Here is a 25,968-nt window from a genome sequence, read left to right as displayed (position 1 = left end):
AAGTAACTGAGGTGTTTAATGCACCAAATTGGTGTTTGGGATATATACTTATACAACATGTTGTGAGCTGACTGCTGGTGTCTATCAGGATACCTAGCTATGGGTTTTGACTAGCTGGAGAAATGATTGCATCCTTGGATTGACTATTTAATATGAAGAGCATGAACGGGACAGGGGGCTGGTTTGTAAACTGCTGTTTTTTTATTGGTATTGCTATTTAACAGATAGAATGGTTAGAGGTAATTGTTCTTGCCAGTTTAAGCTCTACCCATCTACTTGACCTTTACTTACATTTTTATTGGCATAGTTTGCTGCAAGCTAATAAAATCGAAAATCTGCCAAGTAGTTTAAAATGACATGGACACACTCTCGGCTAGCTAAAAAATATGCAAAGAATCTTCCTTGCCATGTTGAAAAATCTGCTGAATGTCCAGTATACAGGTTTCACCCTTCATTTTCATGTCAGAGGTCGACATATGACTGCATTTGTTTTCAATACCATACTGTGTTACCATTGCCTAGCAGCCGTGCAATGTCTATTAATGGACATCGCAGACCATAGGTGACCTTAGTGAATCTGAGCATAGGGTATTGGACAATCTTTGGAGTTTGGTGGAATGGTCTTACACACTGCAGCACTACTTATCTTGTCATTCACAACTCTGTTGAAGATATTTGGAGAACGGTTCAATATTTCAGCCAGTGAATGTCTTGTGGCTAGAAGCAGCTTGTTGATCTGGGAGGCTTAGGTAGATGACAGAAATTCTAACCCATTGAGCTTTGTATTTCAGATGAGAGCTGGAATGGTGCTATGTGGAATGCACAGTTACCGCTGTTCTTACACCATACCAAGCCCTTGCTTTCATGTAGAGGGTATATTGCATTGTAATACTGTTTTATTGTATTCTTTCCTTTTTGCAATCAGTGGAGGGGTAGTATGTAAACATTTGAGTGAATGATATGAGAGTGTTGCTAGTACACTGGCAATCTAAGCTTACAGTGCTTCTGAGAAATTCTCTGATGCAGCAGCAATGACCCAAGATGCACCTCACAAACTGTATATCTTGTAAGTGGTTATGTGTGGGTGTCACAACCTTGGCTGTAGATAACTTTCTAATTTGTTTAATGTGAGCATTGTTTTACTGTTTACTTACTGATAGTTCCTGTGTGGGTATGTGCAGTTCTGTAATAAGACTAAGACTAAGACTGTAATAAGACTAAAATGTACACACGTCCAATGGTTCTCGCCCCATATCGGACGAGAATCTGGCTTGTGTGCATCACCCATCATCCCAACGACTGTCCTGGCGGATCCATGGACGATGAACGACAAATGATCCTAATGCAAGGGAAGGGGGAGAGCACGCAGCAGGGTGCCGCTCTGTCGTTAACCCCTCTCCACGAAGCAGAATGCTGCTGTAAGTACAGCACTAGTTCATGCATCGTGCAGTCCTTGGTCATTGGAAAGGATAGTGAAAGATCCTTTCCAACGACAATAATGGCACCTGTGTATGCAGCTTTAGGACGTCTTTCAGTGGTGGGCCTTTCTTTCTTCCTTTTCTGTCAAACTTGTGCTTGTTGCCAGCATATTTTCATCTACATCAGAGGTCAGCAATCTTATTTGTCCACTAGGCCATTTTAGGGGTGGGCAGGAGCACACTAGGCCTGACTCTCTCTCGAGCCCCACCCTAATGGCTCTGCCCCCACCAGGAACCCCCCCTGAAAGGGAAACCCCTTTCCTCTGCAATGCATACGGAGGAGAGGGAATGTTCCCTATTTACCCTGGCAACGGAAGTGGTAACGCCGGCCGGGGTAAATAGGGAAGGGAGCCCACCACACAGAGACTCAGGAGCCGCATACGGCTTCAGAACTACCGGCTAGGCCTTATCTGGCCTAAAGGCCTGAGTTTGCTGACCCCTGATCTACATGAATGAATAGACATTACTTACTAACATTTTTGTGGCATGTCAATTACTGAAAGCAGAAGTCAAAAACTTCCCCCTGTAAAGTTTGCCATACAGTCTTTATGTATTGTTTACACTCTTGAAAATCGGTCATGCTTGTTTTTACATTTTAAAGCATATTTAATCTTGGGAACAGAAATCAAATGCAGTCTTTCAATGTAGTATTTGTATTTTATATTAAAGATGGGTTCTGTATTCTACAGAGACTGATGCTATTTGGTAAAAATGCAAAGACAAAAAAGCACAGATAGTTCAAACAATTTCTGCTAAGATCCATAGGTCTTATTTTTTTTTTTTTTTGCATTTTTATCAAATATTAAAGACTCCGTTTTGTAGCTTCCTGCTGCTTTAGAAGAAAGAGTATCCTAATAATCAAGTCAAAATGTTGACTCCCTGACTATTGTCACATTAGTTGAAAACAGCCAGATTTTGCAAAATTAAATTTGTGAATGTTGTATAGAAATGTACGTAAAAATGTAGATAGTCATTTTTCATAGAAACTTACTGGTACTGGGCATGTAATTGTGACCCTTGTTATGAGCACTAGGGATATATCCATGGTTGGGTTGCATAAGCAATGTGAATTACCAGTTTAAAAAAATACTTTGTTTTTTCTTTTTGTAGAAATACGTTTAACTCATTTCCAAGAGCAAGGAGTTTATAATTACTCTACACTGTTACTAAGTGAAGACAAGGATGTTTTGTATATTGGAGCACGGGAAGTAATTTTTGCTGTAAATTCGCTGAATATTTCAGAGAAGATTCATGAGGTGGGTAGTTGTTCTGCAGCACATTTTTGGTGGGTTTAGTTTGTGTGTATTATAAAGTAGTGATGACATATGTAATACGCAATGTATTCTTCTTTATACTAATCCATGTATCCCTGTATGATACGGTTGAATACACTTGGCATTAATGCATGTGAATTATCTTGTCAAAAGGTACCTGCATCTTGCAGTGCGCTAAAGCTTGAATAAGTCCTGCCATGCCATGACTTCATTTAAAATTACATGTAATTATATTTTTTTACTAGCACAGCTGGATTAAATGGTAACATTATAGGTCATCAGTTCAACTTTAATTTGCAGGATTTTCGGTACAGATGACTTTACCACTACTTCTCTCACTTTGGGTATAGCTGTAGCCCATATCCTTTGGGTACTACCTATGGACTGTATTCCCAGTCACCAGACACTTAACACCTAGTCTATGTCTGCAAAATAAATTTAGGTTTATATATGTATATACATATATTTGACTTGTCTATTCCCATTTCAGTAGTTTGCAAAAGCTGATTTAATAATATGACCTTTTTGATTTTAGGCATACTGGAAAGCCACAGAAGAAAAAAGCAAAGAGTGTGCACGAAAAGGCAAATCCAGACAGGTACACAAGTATTAGAATTTGAGAATCATTATTTTTAATTAGTTAGAAGTGTTTGTAGTATTTCTGAGTTCTGTGACTTTCCTATGGTTTGATTTTCTGGTGTTGCTAGACTGAACATGTGTAGAGACTTTCAGTTTTAGGTTTTGTCTATATAGTGACCATAACGAGTATATATTAACCATGATAGTGGCATTGTACTGTTAAAAGGACATTGTGGGTATGAAATGTAGCGTTTAATTTGGAGATTACCGGGATATTTGCCTTATTTATTACCACTTTGGAACACATAAAAGTTGTTTTTGTCCCATAGCAAGTCATTAGATTCAAATTTTCAAACTCCAGGTAAGGATTGGATTTAGATAATTTGATAAATAACCTGCAGAAAATAAATCTTTTGGAATGATGACTGTTATATTGAACATGTGGCCATTATTTTTTGAGTTATTGACCAAAAACAAGCATGCAAATCAGAAAATGTTGACGCAAAGTCAGAAGTCTTTATCAAATTACTCCTACAAGCAAGTTATTATAAAACAAATCTAGCATTTCCTGAATGTGACGTTTCTCTCTGGAATGTTTTACTTTCCATTTGGTATGTACTGTATTAACACTTTATTATGTTTCATGTGCACTTTGTTTGAAATTGTACGTTTAATTAACAACAAATTATTCAAATTTCTTTATAGTAGTGTTTTATTTGTTTATTTTGGCACTTTGTTTTATTGGCACTTTCTGTATATAGGGCTTATTTTATTAATGGTATATTGTATGTTCTTTTCTTGTATTACAGACAGAATGCCTGAACTATATCAGAGTGCTGCAGCCACTCAATGAAAACACTCTGTATGTGTGTGGAACCAATGCATTCAACCCCTACTGTGATTATCTGGTTAGTTCAGCTATGATATTCTTGGGTATAATGTGTAAACTTGGAATGGGCTGCTAAAGAGAAAGAATGCTGCAGGATTTTTTTAATTTAATAATGTATTTTTGTATTTATCATACCCCAGTATAGCAATTAGCAATGGATTTAGATCTCTGATTTTGAAGTTGCAGATATTTAAAAGGGTGTATCTTTCCTTAACATTGTTATTGCAGGAACTTGGTAGTTTCCAGCTCATGGGCAAAAATGAAGATGGTAAAGGAAGATGTCCTTTTGATCCTGCACAGAGTTACACTTCAGTGATGGTTGGTAAGTCAATGATTGCGTGATGCTCTTTGTCCCTTAAAAAGTAAGGTAATATGTGCCAGAATTTTTTAAATCAAATTCTATAGGATGAGTGATCAGTTGTCATACTTTGACATTAGTATGTAAATCATAGCCATAGCCAATAGGTCATATTTACTGGGCCACCCTTCATGAATCTTGGGGCCACAGCTTCCATATCAATGTAGGAAGAATATGATGGAGTATATATATATATATATACTCCATGTAATAAAATGTAAATGTGTTAATAATTCAGATCCTTAGGCTGTACATCTCTGTGAGTCAAAGGTACATTTTTTCAGTGTGTTGAGAAGGGCTAAGATTTAGAGTATACAATAGTGCAAAATGTATTTTACACAGGCCTGATCCATGTATGATATTGTAACAGCATCTTAAAAATACTTCATATGAAAAAAGTATATACATATATTTATGTTAGCAATTCTTTTATTAGTCGTTATTAAGCCTTCTTTTGTCTAAAAAGCTTGGGCCACATTGACACCCCTGTGTTAATGTTTTTGTTTGGTTAAATCCTGATTTCACCTGTAGTGCTCATATGTTATCAAATTTTAGTAACATATATGTTTTTGTTTTCTCTCACCAAAGATGGGGAACTCTATTCTGGCACCTCTTTTACATTTCTGGGCAGCGAGCCAATCATATGCAGACACTCCCAACATGGTCTACTTAGAACAGAATATGCTGTACCTTGGCTTAATGGTAAGTTACAGAGAATGCTGTATTGTTGTTATTGTCTGACCCAGTTTGCTAGTTTTATGTCCCTCAGTCACTTACTTGAAGTACATTTTTCATAATAGTATACTTGTTTTTTTCTGATGTCAGACTGCTGAATTCTGCTTCAATGCTATGGTTTCTTTAAAGAACAATTCTTCCAGTACATTAAGCAGTCCCGTCTGCTGACCTCAACATTGCTGCTGTATCCTGAATGGTCTGCTGGAGGAACCTCCTAAAAAATTTATGTAACATATTCATAAAGCGGCTGACAACTGATCTGACTAGACCAGATGTTGGGGACATCTGGGTTGCTGGGCTGTGGGGTAAATGGGAACAACTTTAAAGGAAACCAAAGGTTTCTGCTATACCATCTGTGTGCTGGATTCCAGCTACTGAAATACAAACTTTTTTGTCGCAAGTTTAACTGATTAAATCCCACAACAAAAAACAGTTAAAACTGTGGGAAAATTTATGCGAGTTAAATTTCAAGTCAGCTATGTAGTATTTTATAACTTATTTTCTTCTTTGTGCTGTGTACTGTGATTCCTAATGTAATTTTTATTTATAATTTGCTAATTCTTGTCTTTGATAGAACTGTTTTTTTTTTTCAATGAACAGAAGAAGGTATATTCTAAAGTAATGAAGTAATATATATTTTCTTCCTTGTTTTAAGAACCCAGGTTTGTGCATTCAGATGTGATAAGGGCACCTGTGAATAACCCAGATGGAGATGATGACAAAGTGTATTTCTTCTTCACTGAAGTGTCTGTGGAATATGAATTTTTTAACAAGCTTCTAATCCCCAGAATAGCCAGAGTGTGTAAGGTGGGTTAACGGTTTATTCTGCTTTATAAACCAGCTTCAGCAATTTAGCTTGCTCATCTGTTTAATTCTCCTGTTCGTGTTTGCATATTTGCTTAATTCTTGACGAATTAGTATTTTGCTGGATCTCCTATACAAAAATATTTTTCTAAATGTGCCCAGGGTAGTACATAAGTATCAATACTGTGCATCCACCCCTTTAGGGATCTTTTAAGAACGTTAACAAAAGATTTCAGGTGTTTAGTATAAAATGCCACTGTGTAAAACAATTATGTATATCATATATTACCTAATATTAAAATTAACAATTGGAACAGCACTGTGTACCTATCAAGCACTATTATATTGTATGACAAGGGTGAATTTAACAAAACGAGTTTATTGTTGGGAGGATTAGGCAAAGAAATGACCTCCTTGGTGAACTGCTGATCTTTCCCTATCTGCAGTTTTGACCAGCCTGTATTTCTTTGACCGTAAAGAAGTAAAGAAATAGCCAGGAACTTTCCTAGTGGTAGCTGACCGTTGTCAGGATCTGTCTGGGTGAGTCAAGTTAAGGAAACCAAAGCCTTGTGCCCTTCCACCCTAAGGATTATAACCAAACAACCAAGGTGGCTAAAGATTATTACTTAGGCTGTACATATAAAATGTGAAATGTGATTCGGTTGCAAGCTGATGGCACATCTAAATATTGGCTGTACTTGGTGCCCTTTGAGGCTGTTCCATTGACTGTATCTATATGTGTTAGTGAATTGTATCAATATGTAGGTTTATGACATCTTGTCTTTATCTGCTCTATCTTTCTAGCTCCTCTGCTCTTTGTAAAAGATCAAGAACATTGAGCTGCATAAATCATTGTGACTTATACCAGTCCATCTTGCATATTTCCTTTTTTTTTGTTTGTATTATTTTCCACTACTTTCCATTCATTCATTCCATAATGCGGAGGTATACATTGGATAGAGCAATGATTAGAAATGGATTTTCTTGCTTGTACGCATTTGTATTTTCTTTCTATGTTCCTGTCTTGTGTTTATAGTTGGTAGTTTCAATCACGCAGTACGGAAAGCTTAATGTTTGGTAGACTGTAGTGATGAAGCTGCAGTTGTCTTTCATTATTTAAATCCGTTATCTTGTTTCTCTGGAAATAATCATTGTTCGCTGTCACCACTAACTTACATATGGAATGTAGCAGTAAGACACAACAATTGAGTAATGCTGCAAAGCAGGAATCGGAGCTTGCATATGTAATAACTGTAATTGTGTATGGCTATAGGGGCATCCATCTTCACATTATAAATAGGAACTCAGTTTATTAAACACATGCTGAGAAGCTTATTTGCTTCAAGCTGACTTGAAAAATAAAATAGATTATATATTCCGAACAACATCTTAAAGGGCATTGTACTTTTCTGTTTCCTCAATATCAATCATAAGGCTTTTCTTCTCCTGATATTTTATGTGTGTTTGCCTATAATTGATCTCTTTAATGATACCATGTACAAGCCTTAGCAGCTCAGCTACTGTACTTGTAATAACAGAGCTATTTGTGTCAGAGTTATTTATACGCCCCTGGCAAGGCCAAAGCTAAGTGTTTAAGAGAGATAAAGGAAGAGATCCACACTAAAACCCATTTCATGAATGTTTTATAATTAAACATAATGAAATTTAATTTCATAAACCCACATGTCTTATTTTTAACTTTCCCTGTCCATCTTTCAGGTTTTCAGCACTGATAACCAGTTACACATACATTTTTCTAGTTCCTAGAATGTTTTCCTCCACACGCACAGATGATTAATTTGACACACAACCAAATTTTTCTGTGAATTTACTGTTCTGTTTATAGCATGTGTTTTTGGAATCCCTGTCAAATTAGAAAAAAATACCTGGTTCGGGTTTTTTATTGACCCCCTAGAATGTTCTTTAAGGCTATGTAAACACACAGGATTTTTGTTTTTGGAAATGATCTTTTATAATATTTTCCAGTTATTGAAGGTTGAATGAGATCTATATACACAGATTTATTCTGTTCAATGGCCAATGGGGAGGGGAAAGGATGAGTGAGTCGCACCCGCTGTGGTCTCTTTCGTTGATATGCACAGTAGTTGTTCCTGATCAGTCCCTCATTGATCCACTATGGTGAATTGATGAAAGATGTTACGAAGCTGCTGTACACATGTCATATTTTCGCCCTCAATGAGCACAACCATTTGCCTGGGGAAACTGTGTGTTCACATCCTTAGTTTGGGAAGAAAATGCTTTATTTAAGTTTGAGTAAAGCTTTTCTAAATGCAGAATGTGATTGTTGATCTTCATTGCATTACATTCTATATTAGTGTTTCTCTGGATAATTACATTTTTTTTCTTATCCTTTATGTAGTAACATGGAAAGATATGTGCTAACATACTCTTTAAAAAAAACAACTCTTATTGTTAACTTATAGCTTTTTTTTTAATATGTTCACATTTTTTTTGCATGTTAATGACCAGGCATTACGCTTAAGAAACTGTTTGTCTTCAAGGTTTATGAATGATTATACAGCAAGCCATGACATTACAGACAATTGTTGACAAAAGTGGCACCCATGTAGTGCACATTGCACACTGTACTTACCCACTTCCTGAAATTAATTAAAATACTATTATTGAAATACTGGAAAACCCACAATTATTATTAGTTGTAGAGGTCTGTATCATATCTAATAGTATAAAGGAATAGATATTCACATTCCATATCCCTAATATACCAGGAATAATCAGGTTGGGTGCCTATCTACTACACTTCATCAAGTTGAGAGTTATCAGCATACCAAAAATAACGATTATACTGGTACAGATGTCTCCAACACCCCATAAACATTAATTTGCAATTTGGAAATCGGGCTATGCTGAAAATGTATTTGAGCGCCCCTTGGCATATTTTCTGTAAGTGTTATAAGATGCCTCTGACAGGCAATGTTTTGTCTTAACTGGTGATGACAGGTGGAAATTCATACTAAGCTGTCATCACTCACATCAAAAAATGAGCCCAGCTGCTGACTTGTATCACTCGCTGCTAGAAGGGCTGCAGTTCTTTGTCACTGACAGCATCCATTGTGCATAGCGATATATTTTATTGGCCTTTCAGTGCATCTTCAACAGTTCTTCGAGATCTCAGCTTAATTACAGTGATTAAATGCACATTGCATCACTCCACCCGTGGCGATATTCTGAGAAATGTTAATGGTTGTTATTAACAGGATGCAGGCACAATCAAAGTGGGGAAATATATTTACTTTGTGTCTCCTTTTGCATACGTAATTATTTTAATGTTAGCATGTTGTAGATTAGGAGATTGCTTCATTATAAACCAACCTAGCCATTTTTTATGCTCAGAAAACTGTAGAAATGTATTGTATAATATATATCACAATCTGACAATACAAAGCTCCTTTACAAATTTGACACAGTGATAGCTGCAGGTAAATATAAGGGTCGTTGTCCTGTTGACAGTAGAAAAGTGAATTTAGCCAAATTTAATACAGTTTGACTTTTTTTCCTACTCCCCTGGTTATCATTTAGATGAAGGGAAGATCGATCTCATAAAATAAAGCTGTAGTGAGAAAGTTCATAGGTTGCCATTGCTGACCTCTGCTTCTGACAGTATTATTTCTTTGGTTGTCTCATTGAGTCGGCGGCTTCATGATATTTCATCACTAAGTTGGTATACAATTTAAGAGTTTTAACGTCACTGTGACTTTCCTGATTGAACATGCAAATTTAAAATCTGTGTCTTTAATGGGCTGAAACCAAAACATCTAAGAAAATAGAATGTTCGGAAGGTGGCCAGTAGTGGCCAATTTCTGTCAGTACAAATTTATTTTAATGTTTTGATTGCTATGTGTGCCTCCATAACCGATATTTCTCCTACACTGAACACATCTGTGACCACAAGGACCTCTTTCTGTGGTCCTGTAATAAGAGTTCATCAGGGTGCTAGTTCATCACAATGCTGGTAAAAGACCTGGCACAGTAGTGACTTAGTATCTGTCAGATTGGGGAATCGGCATCTGACACACCCAGAAACATATTTGCTGAGGAAAAGCTCTTTGGGGCAGGGTCCTCCCCTCCTGTTTCATGTCTGTATTCGCCTGTAATTTGCAACCCCTATTTAATTTACAGCGCTGCGTAATATGTTGGCACTAAATAAATCCTGTATATTTATAATATTTTGGCTGCCATAGCTATCCAAGACAGTGAAGGTTGAAATCACTGCCATGGAAAATGTTTATTGTCGCCTTTTGCAGGATACCTTTTATCTGGTGATATTACCTTCTCTATTATAGGAGCACTGCACAGTTCCAACAGTTTTTTTTTTTTTTTTTTGGTGGAAGGCAATTAGGAAACCAGTTTCACTGACTTTTCTCTAGCACAGAGGTGCCCACACTTTTTTGGCTCGCGAACTACTTTTTAAATTTTAAATGAAGTCGAAATGATCTACCAACAATAAAAATGCTAAACACATATTTATTTATATATGTACCGAGTATGACACAGAAATGACCGGAGCTAATGAGACATACAGAGAGCTACAGTTCACCTGCCATAGGAGAATGACGTGCTGCCCAAGAAAAAGAACTGCTAATCAGCACTGCTCACCTCAGACTGCCCTCTCTGCCTCCCTCCCCACTGTTAAATGGAGCCTTCTCACACAGAAAGACATCCCCAGCATCCCTATAAATGTAGCAGCCGGCTGCTGGTTAGCAGCAGGGAGGGGTGAGGCAGGGCTCTTCGATGGACTTAGGTTGCCTTTGTGATCAGCGTTTTGGGCACTCCTGCTCTAGCAGATGATTTATTTTGCAGCATTTCCTGCTTTGCCTGGCACATGTCAGCTCTCATTTAATGTTGGAACCATTGTGATCCACTGACCGAGACTGGAGGAGATGGAAAAGCCATATACATGATAGTGTTTAGAAAGTATACAAAGTCCCGATCCATCATCCCAATACACAAGTTTAGGTAGCTTCCCATCAAAAGCAACTCCACAGGCCTATTATTTCTATGGGGGTTAAACATGCATGAAAATTAGTTTTTTTGCATGCTATAGAAGCACAAAGTAGCAAACCATTTAAGTATGTTGCTCCTTGGTTCAATTCATCCATATGAAATGCTGGTGCTCTGCATACAAAAATGTGAACCTAATCTTGGGGGTTTCCAAGGCAACCTGGGACCCTTAGAGACATCAACTGAGCTGAGCCAACAACTACAGATTTTAATTATCTCCTGACAGCCTTTTGAGTTTAGAAGAAAAGTGCAGACTGGCCTGTTTAAATACTAATATTTTATTTATATGTGTGTAGGGTTTACCTTTAGACATGCATAACAAATACTGAGCCCTGGTATAAGGTCTTGCATACATCACTCCCACTTTCAGTTTGACCTGGGCACAGTCCAGGCAGCCTAATGACAGAACCCATCATCTGTTTAGCAGAGGTCTGCTTGTACATTCCAGCCTGTATTGTTGGAGCCTCTCATGAGGTCTGTCACTGGGTTTGTTCACAGACAAAGCTGACTGGATGAATAATCTTTTGAATGAGTGCTGATTATATTAGCTGTCCGTGAACCATTGAAAGTGTAGTTTATACAGATGAATAGGTGAATGTATAAAGATACTATAAGTGTATGAACAAGTTTTAATGCAAAAGTTTTCTATACAAAAAATACATTTTCTCTTAGGGCAGGGGTTTCCAAACTTTTTCAAAGAGGGACACATTTGGTAAAGGGGAAAAAGTGTTTTTGGGCCGACTAGTCAGCATGTACTCGGGGTTAATGTGGGCTTGGTCTGCGCGGGTCCCACACAGCACACGCCCACTAGGGTGACGTGAGGGATTCCCTATGCACGAAGTCTGGTGTAAGTGCGGGTTCTGTGCAGAGCACGTTCTTGGAATCAGAGTGGGTGTGGTCCATGCCGGTCCCGCAGGACACACGCCCACTATACTGATGTAGGGGATTCCCTGTGCACACATAGGGACTCCCTTCCTGCCGATTATGCCCGCCGAGTAGCAGGCCGATAATTGCAAGGCAGTTTATCAACTCTAATGAAATATAAAAGAGTTTTTTTGTACGCGTGTATTTTATACTGTGGTCAACAGTGTTGGCGGGCTGCATATTATTGATTTTATGACAGAGGCTGCGGGGCTGGTGGAAATCTGAACACGTGCCTGTCTTAGGGTTTTATTTGCACCTCTCTTCTGCCTGTAGATGGTGCTGTGGGTGATACCTTATCTATAAAACCCACTAGCTTGCAATTCTGCAAGTTTAAATTTTTGTTTATACAGAACATGAGAGTACCAGCATGCCATGTTAAAAATTAGAATCCACTTACTACGGTCATGATGTTCAATGTAGCTGTAAAATAGGCAATAGTTTTTATTTTTAAGAATTGTATTTAGCATGCTGATAATTTCTCTTTTGATGTCATATTTTATCATAGTATGTCATGTAAATTTATTTTCTATTTTCAGGGTGACCAAGGTGGTCTCAGAACATTGCAGAAAAAATGGACAACCTTTCTTAAAGCCAGGCTGATATGTCACTCATCAGAGAATAATATGATTTTCAATGTCATCAATGATGTTTTCATCCTGAAATCACCAGACTTGCAAGAACCAGTCATCTATGGAGTATTTACATCCCATTTGTAAGTAGGGTTTATTATCCATATGTGCTATATGCATACAAAACATCTTCTTCTGGTGAAAATTAAAATGACATATATAATTGCTACACAGACCATTTTATAATTTTGGTATATCTAAAGCACTGTCGATAAAAACGTTTACCATGTTTCCGTCTCCAAGACCCCCCCCCCTTTTAGTAATTTTGTTTAAATATTTAATGTTATGTATTGCTTTCTAAGCTCATTTCTAAACGATCCAAAAACTTCAGATGTATCTTTCTGGAGGAGTTCTTTACAACTTTGCACACATTACCCAGTAATCTGAGTTTCTGCATCTCTGCTTTGCTTACTACTTTTCTCAAACACCTTTCCTTAAAGGACAGGTTCATTATTGGTGGAATACTCCTATAAAGAGATGCAGAAATTTCATCTGTTCTTAATGCAAAATTGAATTTGCTCAGGTGGTTATAGTAAAAACAAGGCCTTCCCTTTCTGAAATTAGAACATCTATGTACATTTCCCCCACTTTGTTATGAAAATTGAAATATTTAATGCGTCATTTTCTGTATCTCCTGATATTTCCTGCATGTTTAAACAATTTTAAAACAACATGTAAATAAAATGACACATACCACCATGCTTCCAACATACTATTTTCTCTCATGACATCCTGTGTTGTCCAGTATATTTTGATAAAGCACACCCAAACACCAACCCTATAGGCTGTGGAATAGTTTACACTATATCACCTTCATTTTAGAGAAGTTAAGTTGAAGTAGACAGGCAGTTATAGCAAGTGCATTATAAATGTTTTAATAAAAAAACAAAACAAAAAAAAAAGCACATCACTATTACCTTAAGTTAGTGGTGTATAATTTAGTAAAGTAAAAAAGTTGAGATTAATATATAAATAAAAAAAGGTATATGTATGAAGGCACTTTGTGTTCTATCTGTTAAGCTGACCATACACATTTTAGTGTGAACCTTTAGATTTTTTAAATAAGTATTATTAGGGGCCATGTTGATTGGTCAGGATGACATAACTACTGCGTAGGGGGAAGCCAGGATGTGCAGGGTATTGGTCAGGCAGGAAGAATACCTCATTCAGAAGGGACATCACCTTTCTGCAATAAGTACTTGTCTAATGGAAAATTTGTAATATGGAGTTTTCATTTAACGCTAGGTAGAAGATGTGTTTAGTATTACAATTTAATTATTGTACCCTAGGATTGTAGTCAGAAAAACCATATGAAGAGCTGAATTTAAATGACTGAACATACGACTAATGTATTGTTTTTTTTTCTGTTTCAGAAACAATGTTGGCATGTCAGCAGTGTGTGTATACAGTGTGTCTGCTGTGGAGGATGTGTTCTCAAAGGGCAAATACATGCAGAGTGCCACTGTGGAACAGGCACATACTAAATGGGTGCAGTTTAATGGAGAGGTGCCCAAACCTCGCCCAGGAACTGTAAGCTTTTTTTATATAAATAAATCCTTTACAACTTTTAATCCTAACTTTTTTGACTTCTTTAGTTTCAAAATGATTTAGTTTATGTTCAGTGTGACGGTGAGTTTTAGAGCTGTTACTGCTTCCTCAGGCAACTAAACCCACTGCCTTGGTTGCCAATCTACAAATAGTGTCCTCCCACATCAGTCCAATATAGAGTAAATGAGGGGGTTATCAGTGACAGATCAGTATATCGGCAAGGTCTGGTTCTTTAAGAACCAATGCTCTGGTACGGGTGGGTAAACGGCTAGCAAGGTTACACCTCCCAGGAGCCATTCATAAACATTTGTTTCCACCATGGGTTTGTTCCTGCCTATACTGTTGGAACATTTTTCTTGTTAGGGTAATAAATACACCAGGATGATGTGGAAATTCTGCAGGATTTTTCCATCACTTAACCATGTGATATCTTTCAACAATCGTCCACCAGTCACCAGATTCTGTATAATTCTTCCACTAGTCTCCCTTGTGAGAATCTGCAGAGGAATCTGAAGAATTAAATTAGGGATAGGGACATCATAACTAGAAGCAATAAAATCATCAGCCAGGCAGCAAATTAAACTGACATTCTACACCAAAATTAATAAAATTATGGAAACATTTTTTTTTTTGTTTAGTACACTTCTATCAATTTGCAGCACATTGTGCACCTTGTAAATAACCTTTTTTAATTTGTGATTTAGTGCATCAATAATGAGGCTAAAGCCATGAACTACACCAGCTCCTTGAACCTACCGGAAAAGACATTACAGTTTGTGAAGGATCACCCTCTAATGGATGACTCCGTGACACCTCTAGGGAAAAAGCCCAGACTGGTGCTGCAGAATGTGACATACACTCAGATTGTCGTAGATCAGGTCAAAGTACTGGATGGCAATACCTATGATGTCATGTTTTTAAGTACAGGTAAACAAGAAAAGCTTGGTATCGCATGTGTGCATATTGCCTACCTTTCATGTCAGTACTATACCAGGGTCTTATAGAACAATTGTGTTGTATAGAAGTTGTCTCATTTAGCAACAGTTTTAACCATTCTTTGCCATATTACTGCCCAGTGTCTGAGCCCTACATACATACCATGTACACATGGTTTAAAATTCCTAAATAAGTAACTCTAAACTATAATTTTTTGGAAGGAGAGATTCTCTGAACCGTATATTGTGCCAAAATCAATGTATGTCAAACATTTCATTTTTAAAGAAATTACACACAACCATTATCACACAAAGTGCTTGTTAAACACCTACAGGTTAAAGTATTTACACACTCAATGCACATCTTTTTTTTTTACCTGTTTTTGAGTACAATAAAAGAATACATTTAGGTTTATTCTAATACATATAATAGGGGTTCAAGGTTGCCTACTATTTGATTATTGGGGTTATTGCGGATCCAAAGTATGTTTACATTTATGTCTGTACATTTGTGTTTTACTTTACTTTTTATTCCCCTTTATTTGGCAGTTCATGTGGACTGTCTCAGATACGGTTTTTAATAAAGAATGAGTGGTGCAGGCTGCTGCCACTCATATAATAATGATAGGAGCAGGTTTTCTCATTGGTCTGCTTGATGTTTGTGGACAGCAGAATTTTGTTCAAGCTCTTTATGTATATATTTGTTTCTGCTCAGATAAAGGTATACTGCATAAAGCAATAAGTCGGGACACTGAAATGCGTGTTATCGAGGAGTTAGTATTGTTTCCTGATCACCAAGCCGTCCAGACACTGATTCTTTCAAATAAGCAGGTAATTAAGAGTTGCAAAAATAAAAAGTAAATGCTTTTTTAAATTATTATTATTGTGGTCATTTATAACATACAATTAAGTCATTTTTTTAAACAGTATATACACACTAACATCTTACTTTTAATAAAACTCAAAGCTAAACTACATTCACAGTACAGTCAGCAGAGAGCTAATGGACTTTCAGTCCCCAGAAAAGACTTTACAGAATGGATGACTGACCATGAATGCAGCTTGTCCTCTTTATAATGGACTCCCACTGGGTAAAATGTCCTTGGGCATGCACATTCTACTTAACTCTTTGCTTACTCTGGAGTGAGTTCAACTCAGCAGCAGTAGTGACCTGGCTGAAGTAAGGAAAATGTCATACAGGGTTGTGCAGTCTAAGAAACAACCTTGCATCATACTGCTTGTTACAGGTGCCTGTACCAGTTTATTTCCATTATTTATGACTGTATTTCAGTTTAATCTCAAATGCTTGAGACCTATTCTTACTATTCTTATCTTCACACTGTATTTTCCATCCAATTTTTCCAGTTACTTTATCAACAGATGCTGCTTTTGGTGCCATTAACTGCCATATATTGTTGTATCTAGGGGAGTACATGGCTAGGTATTGCTAGCTATTTCATTATACTTGCACTGACTATTTAGTGCCTTTCTGCTTTATCTACATGGCCCATTTTGTAACTGTTTTGTTGCAGAACAAGAGATACATCTATGCTGGCTCCAATGGTGAAGTGATTCAGTCCCCAGTTGCTTTCTGTGAGAAGTTCACCTCCTGTGCAGAGTGTGTGCTGACCAGGGATCCCTATTGTGCTTGGCATCCAATCAAAAATTCTTGTGTTGAAATCCTTCTGAAAGCTGACACTGACAGGTACCTAATTCATCCTTCTCTTTTCTTTCTTAGTAAATCAATCAAATTGCACCAGTTAGAACAGAGAAAGCCTTGCTATAGAATGGTGGTATATTCAGAGTAAATAAATGTGTTTGAGTATGCTAACCTCTAAAATCTAAACCAAATTGATGTTGGTGTGTTAAAGATTTAGTAAACAGCAGCCAACAATCTTTGTGTCTCCAACACAAAAGGTAGATTTTTTGAAGGCTGGGACACTGGCTGCTGCAGCCTCTAGCTGTCATTACAGTTGTCCAACGTTTTTGTATACGGTCTCGTCAGAGACATCACTTTTACAACACAAAACCTTATCAGTCCTACTTTTTTTTGTGACACCAATATCAGTCCAAGGTTGAGAATGCCAGCTTGTTTAGGTTATCATTCAGCCTAAGGGACAGTAAAATTAAAATGCAGTATTTGCACATTAGACTATAGAGTTTAGCCAAGCATCTATTTATCCATATACATAACCGCTAGCATTGTCTGTGACTGATTCTGAAAATGTATTACATTGAAAAGGCCAAAAAAGCAATGGGCAAAATGGCCTTGGTTGCAAAAAAAAGATAAATAAAAAAACAATTCTATTTTTATTTAAATAGGTAAAAACTCTAATAAAGTTCATGGCTGGATTATATTTTAGGACTTTGAATCTTAGCTGATGAATGAATTATCTTGTTTTAACCCAGGTCCTTGATTCAGTCATTAAATGGAGATTCTTCTCAATGTCCAGGTAAGCTTTGTCATCTGTTACTTTAATTAAATGAGAATCTATTGATGGTTTCTTGAGTTTTTTAATGGTTCTTCCATAAATAAAAGGCCTACTCCTAGCAATGTATGCTGTTTACAGAAAAGGTATTCCTTAGCATGGTATAGATTTACTTTCAACCCAAACAAAAGTTTGGTGTTAATCGTTATATATTACACAGTACACCAGTGTATTAGACAGAATATGCAGGAAGAAATGCAACATTTGCATTTGTACCTTTACATAGGTCATTGTTTAAATTTATTTTAGCTGTAGAGTAATAAAAGACAATCTCTGTTGATTTATGCCCCACTTTTTTAGATTCTGCTGATAAAGGCATCCAGGAAAGTAAGAGGTACACTGTCAAGGCAGGAAGCACAGTAGAGATGAAATGTTCTTACAAGTCTAACCTGGCTTCAGTGGTGTGGACATTCAATAACGAAATCTTTAGTGTGGCCCCTCCCAAGTATATTGTGAACAATGCTCTAATTATACTCAATGTGACGGAGTCAGATGCAGGCACATATCAGTGCTGGTCACACGAGCTTGTGATGAATAAAGTCTTTTCCCAGTTGGTCATAAAACATGTTCTGGAGATTGAGAAGACGCCACCTCCCATGGCTAGCACAACCCCACCACCATTAACACGAATGGAAGGAATAATGGAAACCACTCGATTTTATGTAGTGAAAAAAGAGAAGACCACCAAAATGTCCACATCTCCATCAACAACTCCAATAGTTACTACATCAGTCGGGGGTGTCACATTTCTAACCAACAAAATGACAACACCAACAATTTCTGTGGAGGAGGTTTTCAGCTCTCTTCCCAATGTTGAAAAGGCTTTGTACTTGACCAACAATAATGACTGCTCTCTCCTCATAATATTAGTCATAGTATTCTTCTTACTTTTTGTCATCTTGTTGACATACAATTGCTACAAGGGGTTTCTTCCGGACGCTTGTCTAAAATATCGCTCTGCTCTGCTATCTGGCAAAAAGAAGAGTCCTCCAAGCCTGAAAGATTGTGAGCAGGGTTTGAAGGAAACATTGGTGGAAAAAACATGTACAGAGAACCAGTGTACTGGCACAGTTAAACCAACCAATGACACTGGATACGAGACAGATGCAGATTGTGGTAATGGCAATATCACTCATAAAGAAGATGAGACCACGGAGGAAAAAGAAAAGGACCAACCATTTGATGTTAAATGTGAAATAAAATATGCAGACTCAGATTTGCACAAGAATGACCAAGTGCTTTCACATTATAAATTAAATTCCAAATTGGAATTTATATTTTTTTTTTATCAAATTGGTAAGTATCTGCTACTTTGCCCACACGGGGTTTTTGCTATTCTTGTTTAATATTTGTAGATCTTTAACTTCCAGAACAAAATTTATAATACTGTATATATAATCTTTGTTAATTTGCCTGTGGTTTTGCTATGGATCTGTTTTTCTTCCGTTGACTTGCTTTCTCAGGGAATACAAGCTTTGCTGTCCTTTTCTAATTGTAAAACATACCTGCTATCCCTACAACCTGTGGGTATTAGAGCGGTGGAGTGAGTGAATGGGCAGTAATGTATCGGAGCTGTTTGGAACTGGAATGTGGACTTAACTACTGACACTGGGAAAGATGCAAATCAGCAAAATAGATTGTGTATAGTGAAAACAAGGATGTATTTGAAGCATTTCAAAAATCCCTGCTTTAGTAATGCTCTGGTAATACTTCAGTGAAAGCACCAGTAGACATTTCAATGGACTGTAAGGGAAATGGGACTTTCAACAGTGACTTTTGATCCTACCTGTGCAAACACTGGAGGAAAGTGCAGACTGAGAGACTTGTGACTAATTGCCTGCAGAATCCACATGCTATGCAGACTGGAAAGCACGTTAGTTAAACTAATTGAGGGGCATTCTTTCAGTGTATGGTATTTAGCTGTAAACAATGGACAAAACCACACTGTGATTCCTGTTGTTTATACATTAAAAATGTAAAAGTTTATTTTTCTATACCTGTTCTGTATAAATGTAAATTCAGGATGCCCGAATATTAAAGTATAATTTTATTGTTCTCATTTTTGTTGTTGTCATTCTTGGGCCCATGTACATTTGCTTGTCACTATTCTAAGTTCAAACTTTTATTTAATTGCATGAACTTTTTGGTAGCGTTGTGCTTTCTTTTTTACTTTTTATCTTTCTTAGTTCCTTTTTTCTTTCTCTTGTGTCCTTGTCTGTCACACAGCCTCATCTCCTATACCTTTTCCTTCTTCTGCCACATTCTTTGTGTCCTCTATGGCTTCCGAATTACATCCTTCACTATCCAGCATGCAGCCTGAAGTCCTGTCTAGTGCTGATAGAGATGTTCTCAGATTGCTTCCTCCTTTTCTAAGTGATCAGGGCCAGATTGTTCATGTCCATGGAACTCTTCACCTGTTCTGCCATGCCACTGGTAAGTAGAACCTAGGTGTTCTCTGTGAAGAAGATCTTGCATGGAAGATTGTGTGTGTGAATGAACACATTAAATCATGGTATTATTAATAAACAGTATTTATATAGCACCATCATATTACGCAATGCTGTACATTAAATAGAGTTGCAAATGACAGACAATGACACAGGAGGAGGAGAGGACCCTCCCCAGAGGCGGGGGAAGTAGCACACAATAGAAGGGGGTATTCTTGTCTTCCCATTTAATAATACACGCTTTCCTAATTTCCATACTAGAAATAGGACTTTTGATAGTAAAGTTTGGTTCTTTCTAGATACAATGCCATTATCCTCTCTTCCCTGATCGTTTGGCACTATTATCCTTTTTGTTTTCACTGCTATTAGTCAAAAAGGGACGAGAGTAAAAGTTGATTTCCTAGAGTTTCACAGCTGCTATCTAGGGATTGGTAGAGAGCAATAACATGAATGTGGAAGCAATAAAACGTTTACAATAGCCTCCATGCACAAGTAATCTTAGTTTTGAAGAGGTATTGTAATTAATTGGACAAAAAGTTAAAAGCACTTGGGTATTTACTGAATTTCACCTAAACTGTGTTATCTTTAGTGGTGAAAGGTGGCAAGAAGATGAGAGTGATCAACCCCTTTTATTTTTTTTAACTTTCTCCTTATATTCGCAAAAGTTGAATAAAGTGTATGTAAAGCCCAAACCAGTTGAGAAAACCCAAAACAGTTGGAATTTCTGTTTTTTACTGCTATCTAACTTTGACAGATTTTCCTTTACTGATGTCCTTACGCATAGGAAAGCAGTATAACCAATCCTACATGCAGTGTAATAGAAAATCTGGGCAAATTCTATCACTATTGCCATGGGGACAAAGATGATATAGAGGAAGGGCTAATAAAAGTTGAAAATGCTGTTTGCCAATAAAATAGTGTTTTTATTACACATTGCACTACTTTTCAGTTCTCTCTATTTATGAAAGTGGCAATCACCAAACCGCATTAATTCATTCATTGAAATCCCATTGACTTATAAAGAAAAAAGGTAAAATGTAGGATAATAGGACATTCTGTATGCCAAACACAGCAAAAAGACTCAAGTGTACAATGCATATTGTAGTCCCACTTGAAGTTTGTGTTTCAGATCTTCTAACCTGTTATACTGATATCTTTCCTCCATTCTTCATTTTTAAGCATCCAGGATTGGAGCACCGCATGTAAGTAATAAATTTGTTGGACAAGTGCCATTTTTTTCACTTGCTGTTGAAAATGTCTTTAGGAGAGTTGTTTGCTTTGAGCAAACAAAGGGATATTCTCAAGGTGTCATGTTGCCAAAGTGTATTGTACACATACACAGAACCTTTCAGTTGCACACTAAATCTGTCAACAGTGTGGCTTGTCCAGATAGTTTGGTACAAAAAAAAGTATGCCTTGAGCTATACGAAATCACTAAATGGAAACGGTTAAGGACATTATATTGTGATCCTGGACTACAGATTTGGCTTGCTGCTATACATGCAACTTGCAGTGGACCGCATATTCTAATACCAGTGCTAGCCCTGATAGTAGCATCTAGCTTGTTGCAATTCACACAAGAAAAGCTGTGTCCTGTTTACAGTTACAGGACAAAGAATGATCATTTACCAATTCTCAAAATTCAAGAACACACAGCTAAAGAATACATAGACAGCACAGTCCTTTGCCTAAAATGTAATATGTGCATTCAGATAGCCCAATTTCTTTATACAGACTGCCATTGTTACATAGGTTTAGTTGGTGATCAAGCTAGCATTTACAGTTAGGTTGGTTCATAAATATTTGGACAGACAACTTTTTTTAATTTTGGTTCCGTACATTACCACAATTAGTTTTAAATGTAACAACTCAGATGCAGTTGAACTGCAGACTTACAGCTTTAATTCAGTGGGTTGAACAAAAAGATTGCATAAACATATGAGGAACTAAAGCCTTTTTTTTTTACACAATCACTTCATTTCAGGGGCTCAAAAATAGTTGGACAATTGACTCAAAGGCTATTTCATGGGCTGGTGTGGGCAATTCCTTCGTTATGTCATTATAGGTACAGAGTACAGGGAAGGCAGCCTAAATGTTACCGCTGTGATTGTTGCTTGTGCGTAATTTTGACCTTTTCTGTTTTTCACAGAATTTTAAACAGGACCACATGCACATTAACATTAGTGTAAACTCACATAGTAATGATCAATATAAATATTGGCTATTTATTATTTGTATGTTATCATACACTGAGCAAATATAGAGGAAGATGTGCTCCTATTTTTCCTATTCATATTACAGCTGTAGTTTCCTTCAGGTCCAAAAGATATACATTTTACATGGGAGAAGGAAGAAGTTAAAATGGAGAGCTGTACAAAGGAAGCATTGCTGCCCTTACCTGATGGTAATGTGCACATACTTAGCTGGGTGAGAGATATTGCTATTAAGGATGCAGAGTATCGCTGTACCATTCGATCAACAGCTGGAGTAAAGTCTTCAAAAGTGTTTATAAGAGTTACAGGTAAATACCCTTATCATAATGGTACTCACCAACCTAATTGTATTTAGGCTCACATACTTCAATTATACTTTATAACATGTTTTATTTATAAAGTTTTCAGAGTATTTAAGGCTTTAAAGCAAGGAAAATGTTAACCTCAGCAAAATATACAGATTTTAAAAGTTGTGCCTGTAAATATTCTCGCCTAATAAAGAGGCCACTAAGTTTATATCCCACTGTATTCCAGAAAGTCAACTACTAATATCTGTTTACTAGAAACATTGTGTGTGTGTATGTATGTATGTCTGTGTGTATGTGTGTGTATATATATATATATATATATATATCTATTAGTAGTTATATACTGTGTGTGTATATAGATAGATATATTCTGTTCTTACCATCAGGCTGCAAACATACAAACAAGCTAAAACTGCATCTGATTCTGGATGTTAGATGCAGCTTTTTCCATAGATTCTTCCAGTGGCCAAGCAGTAGAAAGGACAGATGTTGTATTTTACTTGTTTTGTGTAAGGCTGGCAGCCTGATAATTCAGTGTGACCACCCTGTGGATACTGTGGCTCTGGGCATTGAGCAAACTAAACGCCATTGCTTATAAAGGCTGTAGGAGGCCAAGCCAGGAACATTTCATTTTCTAACACTTGATGGTGTGATAAATCAACTAGTGCCTTGGAATAAAAAAAAACATATGTCAGTGTTTTGACCGATCTTTATCTACTATTACACAGGCTCAATAAACCATGGCTGGTCAAATGAACTTGCAAGCTGGAGGAGCGCTGTTAATGAGCACAACAACATCATGGAGGGCTGGAAGAAAACATGGGTATAGTATTGCAGTTGTGCCATGACATTTTTCTTAGTGTCTTCAAGATATATTACCTTTCAATAGATAATGAAAAACCTGTTGGGGTAAAAATTTGGCGAATGCCTTTGACCTAACTCTGGTCCCTGGAGACAATATCCATTCCCTAAATCCATCACATACTGAATTACTGGCACAGCATGTGTCTTGCCAAGTAGTAAAAGAAGGTATGACAGTCCCTGAGCCTGCATCTTCAGAAAAAGTCAGAAATGGCTTCTCCTATAATTGTCATCCAGGACACCTATTACGCAAAGCTGTAATACAGGAACTTCTTTTATTGTAATAAAGAAATGGCTAAGACTGTGCCGGATATTTTAGAATTCAAACACAAAGCAACCCCAACCTGATATATTATGTATGTTTACTGATGTGTTTTCCTTGCCGACAGATTTCTTGAAATTAGCTTGTGTATATTATGACCACTTAGGCTTGGCTGAATTCACCAGGATTAAATTCCCTAGCAAAATACTGAAAGGTTTTTTCGTTATTTTAGGAAAGCTGTAACAAGAAAGATGTTGATTCAACAAAATGATGAAAATGAATCAAGCTGAAGTATGAGTGTGCAAAGCTTCAATGAACAGTGCTGTATTATGAGGACTGAATACAACATTAAACATTACTTCTAATGGACCTCAGAGGAAGACAGGGAATGCACACACACACAAACTGTTCTATGGCTTTGTGTATTGTATAAATTCTATAGGAACTTTCTAGAATACTGTTTAACTATGCAAGGCTTGTACAGAATACATGAATGCAAACAATCCATCCATTTTGTTACTATAACATTTAGGTGGTAAATGCATGATAAAAAAAAAAATGTTTATTGTTACTAGGTTAATGTTTTTGGGTTTTTCTTTTTTTTCCTTTTCCCAAAATGTGACAATATTGGTTTGTAGTTGTACTTAATTTTAAAGTGATCCTGATCTGAAAGACTATAAAAAAATTTGTAGTGTCTGACCTGGTTTTATATATTATACATATTGCCTGGTTGGTGTTCTGATCCTCTGTCTTTTGATACCTTCGGATCACTGACCCAGAATGAGAAAACGGTTCAACATAACTTATCACACAGATATCTGTTTGCTGGTTTCTAGTGTGACTGACACTACTTACACAAAAAGCTTTACATTCAGGAAAATTAGGATTCTTTACAATTTTAGCAATGATGGATTACATATTCTTAGATCAGGTTCACTTTAACAATGACTAAAACTTTATTACATTTTTGGAATTTATACCATTTGCTGGTTCCCCACCAGACAGGGATCCTATTTAAATTAAATACAAAGAACACCTTTTTTTTAATAACTTTGGATTGGTTCCTATAGATAACAGCCCTTTTTTATATATGAACACCTGAGCAAAGTGATCAGAAAATGATAGGTATTGGTCCTTTCATTATATATATATCTCCAATTATAGATAAAGACCCCATGATCCCTTTCAAGAAAAACATATTTGTAAATATGTTAGTTTATTATAGATTACTAAAACCAGCAACCACATGCAAGCCTATTTGCAAATATGTTTACACCGTATTTTAACAAATGTTTGCTTTTTTGAGGAATATAATATGCATTGTATATCTTAAAGTTTACATTACAAGTAATATATTTTCATCATTCCCATGAATAAAACATTTATATATTTTAGCTGTACAGTCTGTGATGGTTTGATTTGTATTTGCTTTAGTAAAGTATGTCATTTTTTATATATGGGTTATATAATGATGAAGTAATACAGTAATATCTATAAAGTAGTTAGTATAGTGAGTACAGGCAGAAGTCACCCTACATATACTAAATATGGCAACATCTATAAAATGTGTTTTGGTAGTCTAGTGTTTACTTGTATGCCCAACATCAAACCCAAATTCCAACATTTTATTTTTAAATTTGGTTTAGGGTCAGTTTCTCTTTACCAACTGTCCCAGTGATGGGGTCAAATGGATAAGAAATAATCAAAAATTTTTTGTTTTTTCAAATTACCTAAGATAAGTTCTTTTTACTTAACTTTTGGTTTTAGTCTTTTAGGCACTGAGCAATGCCAATCACGCATATGCTGATAGGTGTTATAGGGAGGTATTATATGACCACTATTACGGAGGCTTGTAATTCTCAGAATGAGTTCTGCAACTTTTATTGTAGCATATGGACTATTTTTTTATATGTTGCTTAAGTACAGACCCAGATTGCATGGAGAATAAGGAGGCTTGCTTACTTGACAAGATCCACAGACCATTTCATCTGCATGCTAGCAATTACATTGTATTACATTACATTTGAAGTTTTTATGCTGTCACATTACACATGATTTATTGAACTTAGGACAGCCCCTGCATACGTTTTGCAGGTGAAAATCCAGCCTTTGTACTGTAGTCCCTTCTGGCAGATTAATGAACCAACACCCTGCTACCCTTCTTATCCTTCCGACTTCCTATAGAAAAGAGC

General features: G+C 36.6%; 1 protein-coding gene across 1 annotated transcript in view; it reads left to right on the top strand.

Moving 5' to 3' along the window:
* The window catches only part of SEMA4D (semaphorin 4D), a gene marked incomplete in the record, with an annotated part of 48,771 nt that extends 23,595 nt beyond the window's left edge, over positions 1-25,176 (top strand). Inside the window, 16 exon segments of the mRNA XM_072415041.1 lie at positions 2,589-2,734; positions 3,288-3,350; positions 4,141-4,239; positions 4,449-4,542; positions 5,167-5,280; positions 5,969-6,120; positions 12,621-12,796; positions 14,087-14,243; positions 14,966-15,188; positions 15,912-16,027; positions 16,729-16,901; positions 17,606-17,649; positions 19,912-20,118; positions 22,450-22,653; positions 23,382-23,476; positions 24,009-25,176. Coding sequence (XP_072271142.1) covers positions 2,589-2,734; positions 3,288-3,350; positions 4,141-4,239; positions 4,449-4,542; positions 5,167-5,280; positions 5,969-6,120; positions 12,621-12,796; positions 14,087-14,243; positions 14,966-15,188; positions 15,912-16,027; positions 16,729-16,901; positions 17,606-17,649; positions 19,912-20,118; positions 22,450-22,653; positions 23,382-23,476; positions 24,009-24,047 — 2,102 coding nt within the window.
* Between the last annotated feature and the right edge of the window lie 792 nt (positions 25,177-25,968).

Source organism: Pyxicephalus adspersus, chromosome 6, assembly GCF_032062135.1.
Source record: "Pyxicephalus adspersus chromosome 6, UCB_Pads_2.0, whole genome shotgun sequence".
Classification (NCBI taxonomy): domain Eukaryota; kingdom Metazoa; phylum Chordata; class Amphibia; order Anura; family Pyxicephalidae; genus Pyxicephalus; species Pyxicephalus adspersus.
This window is presented reverse-complemented; position numbering and strand designations above follow the sequence as displayed.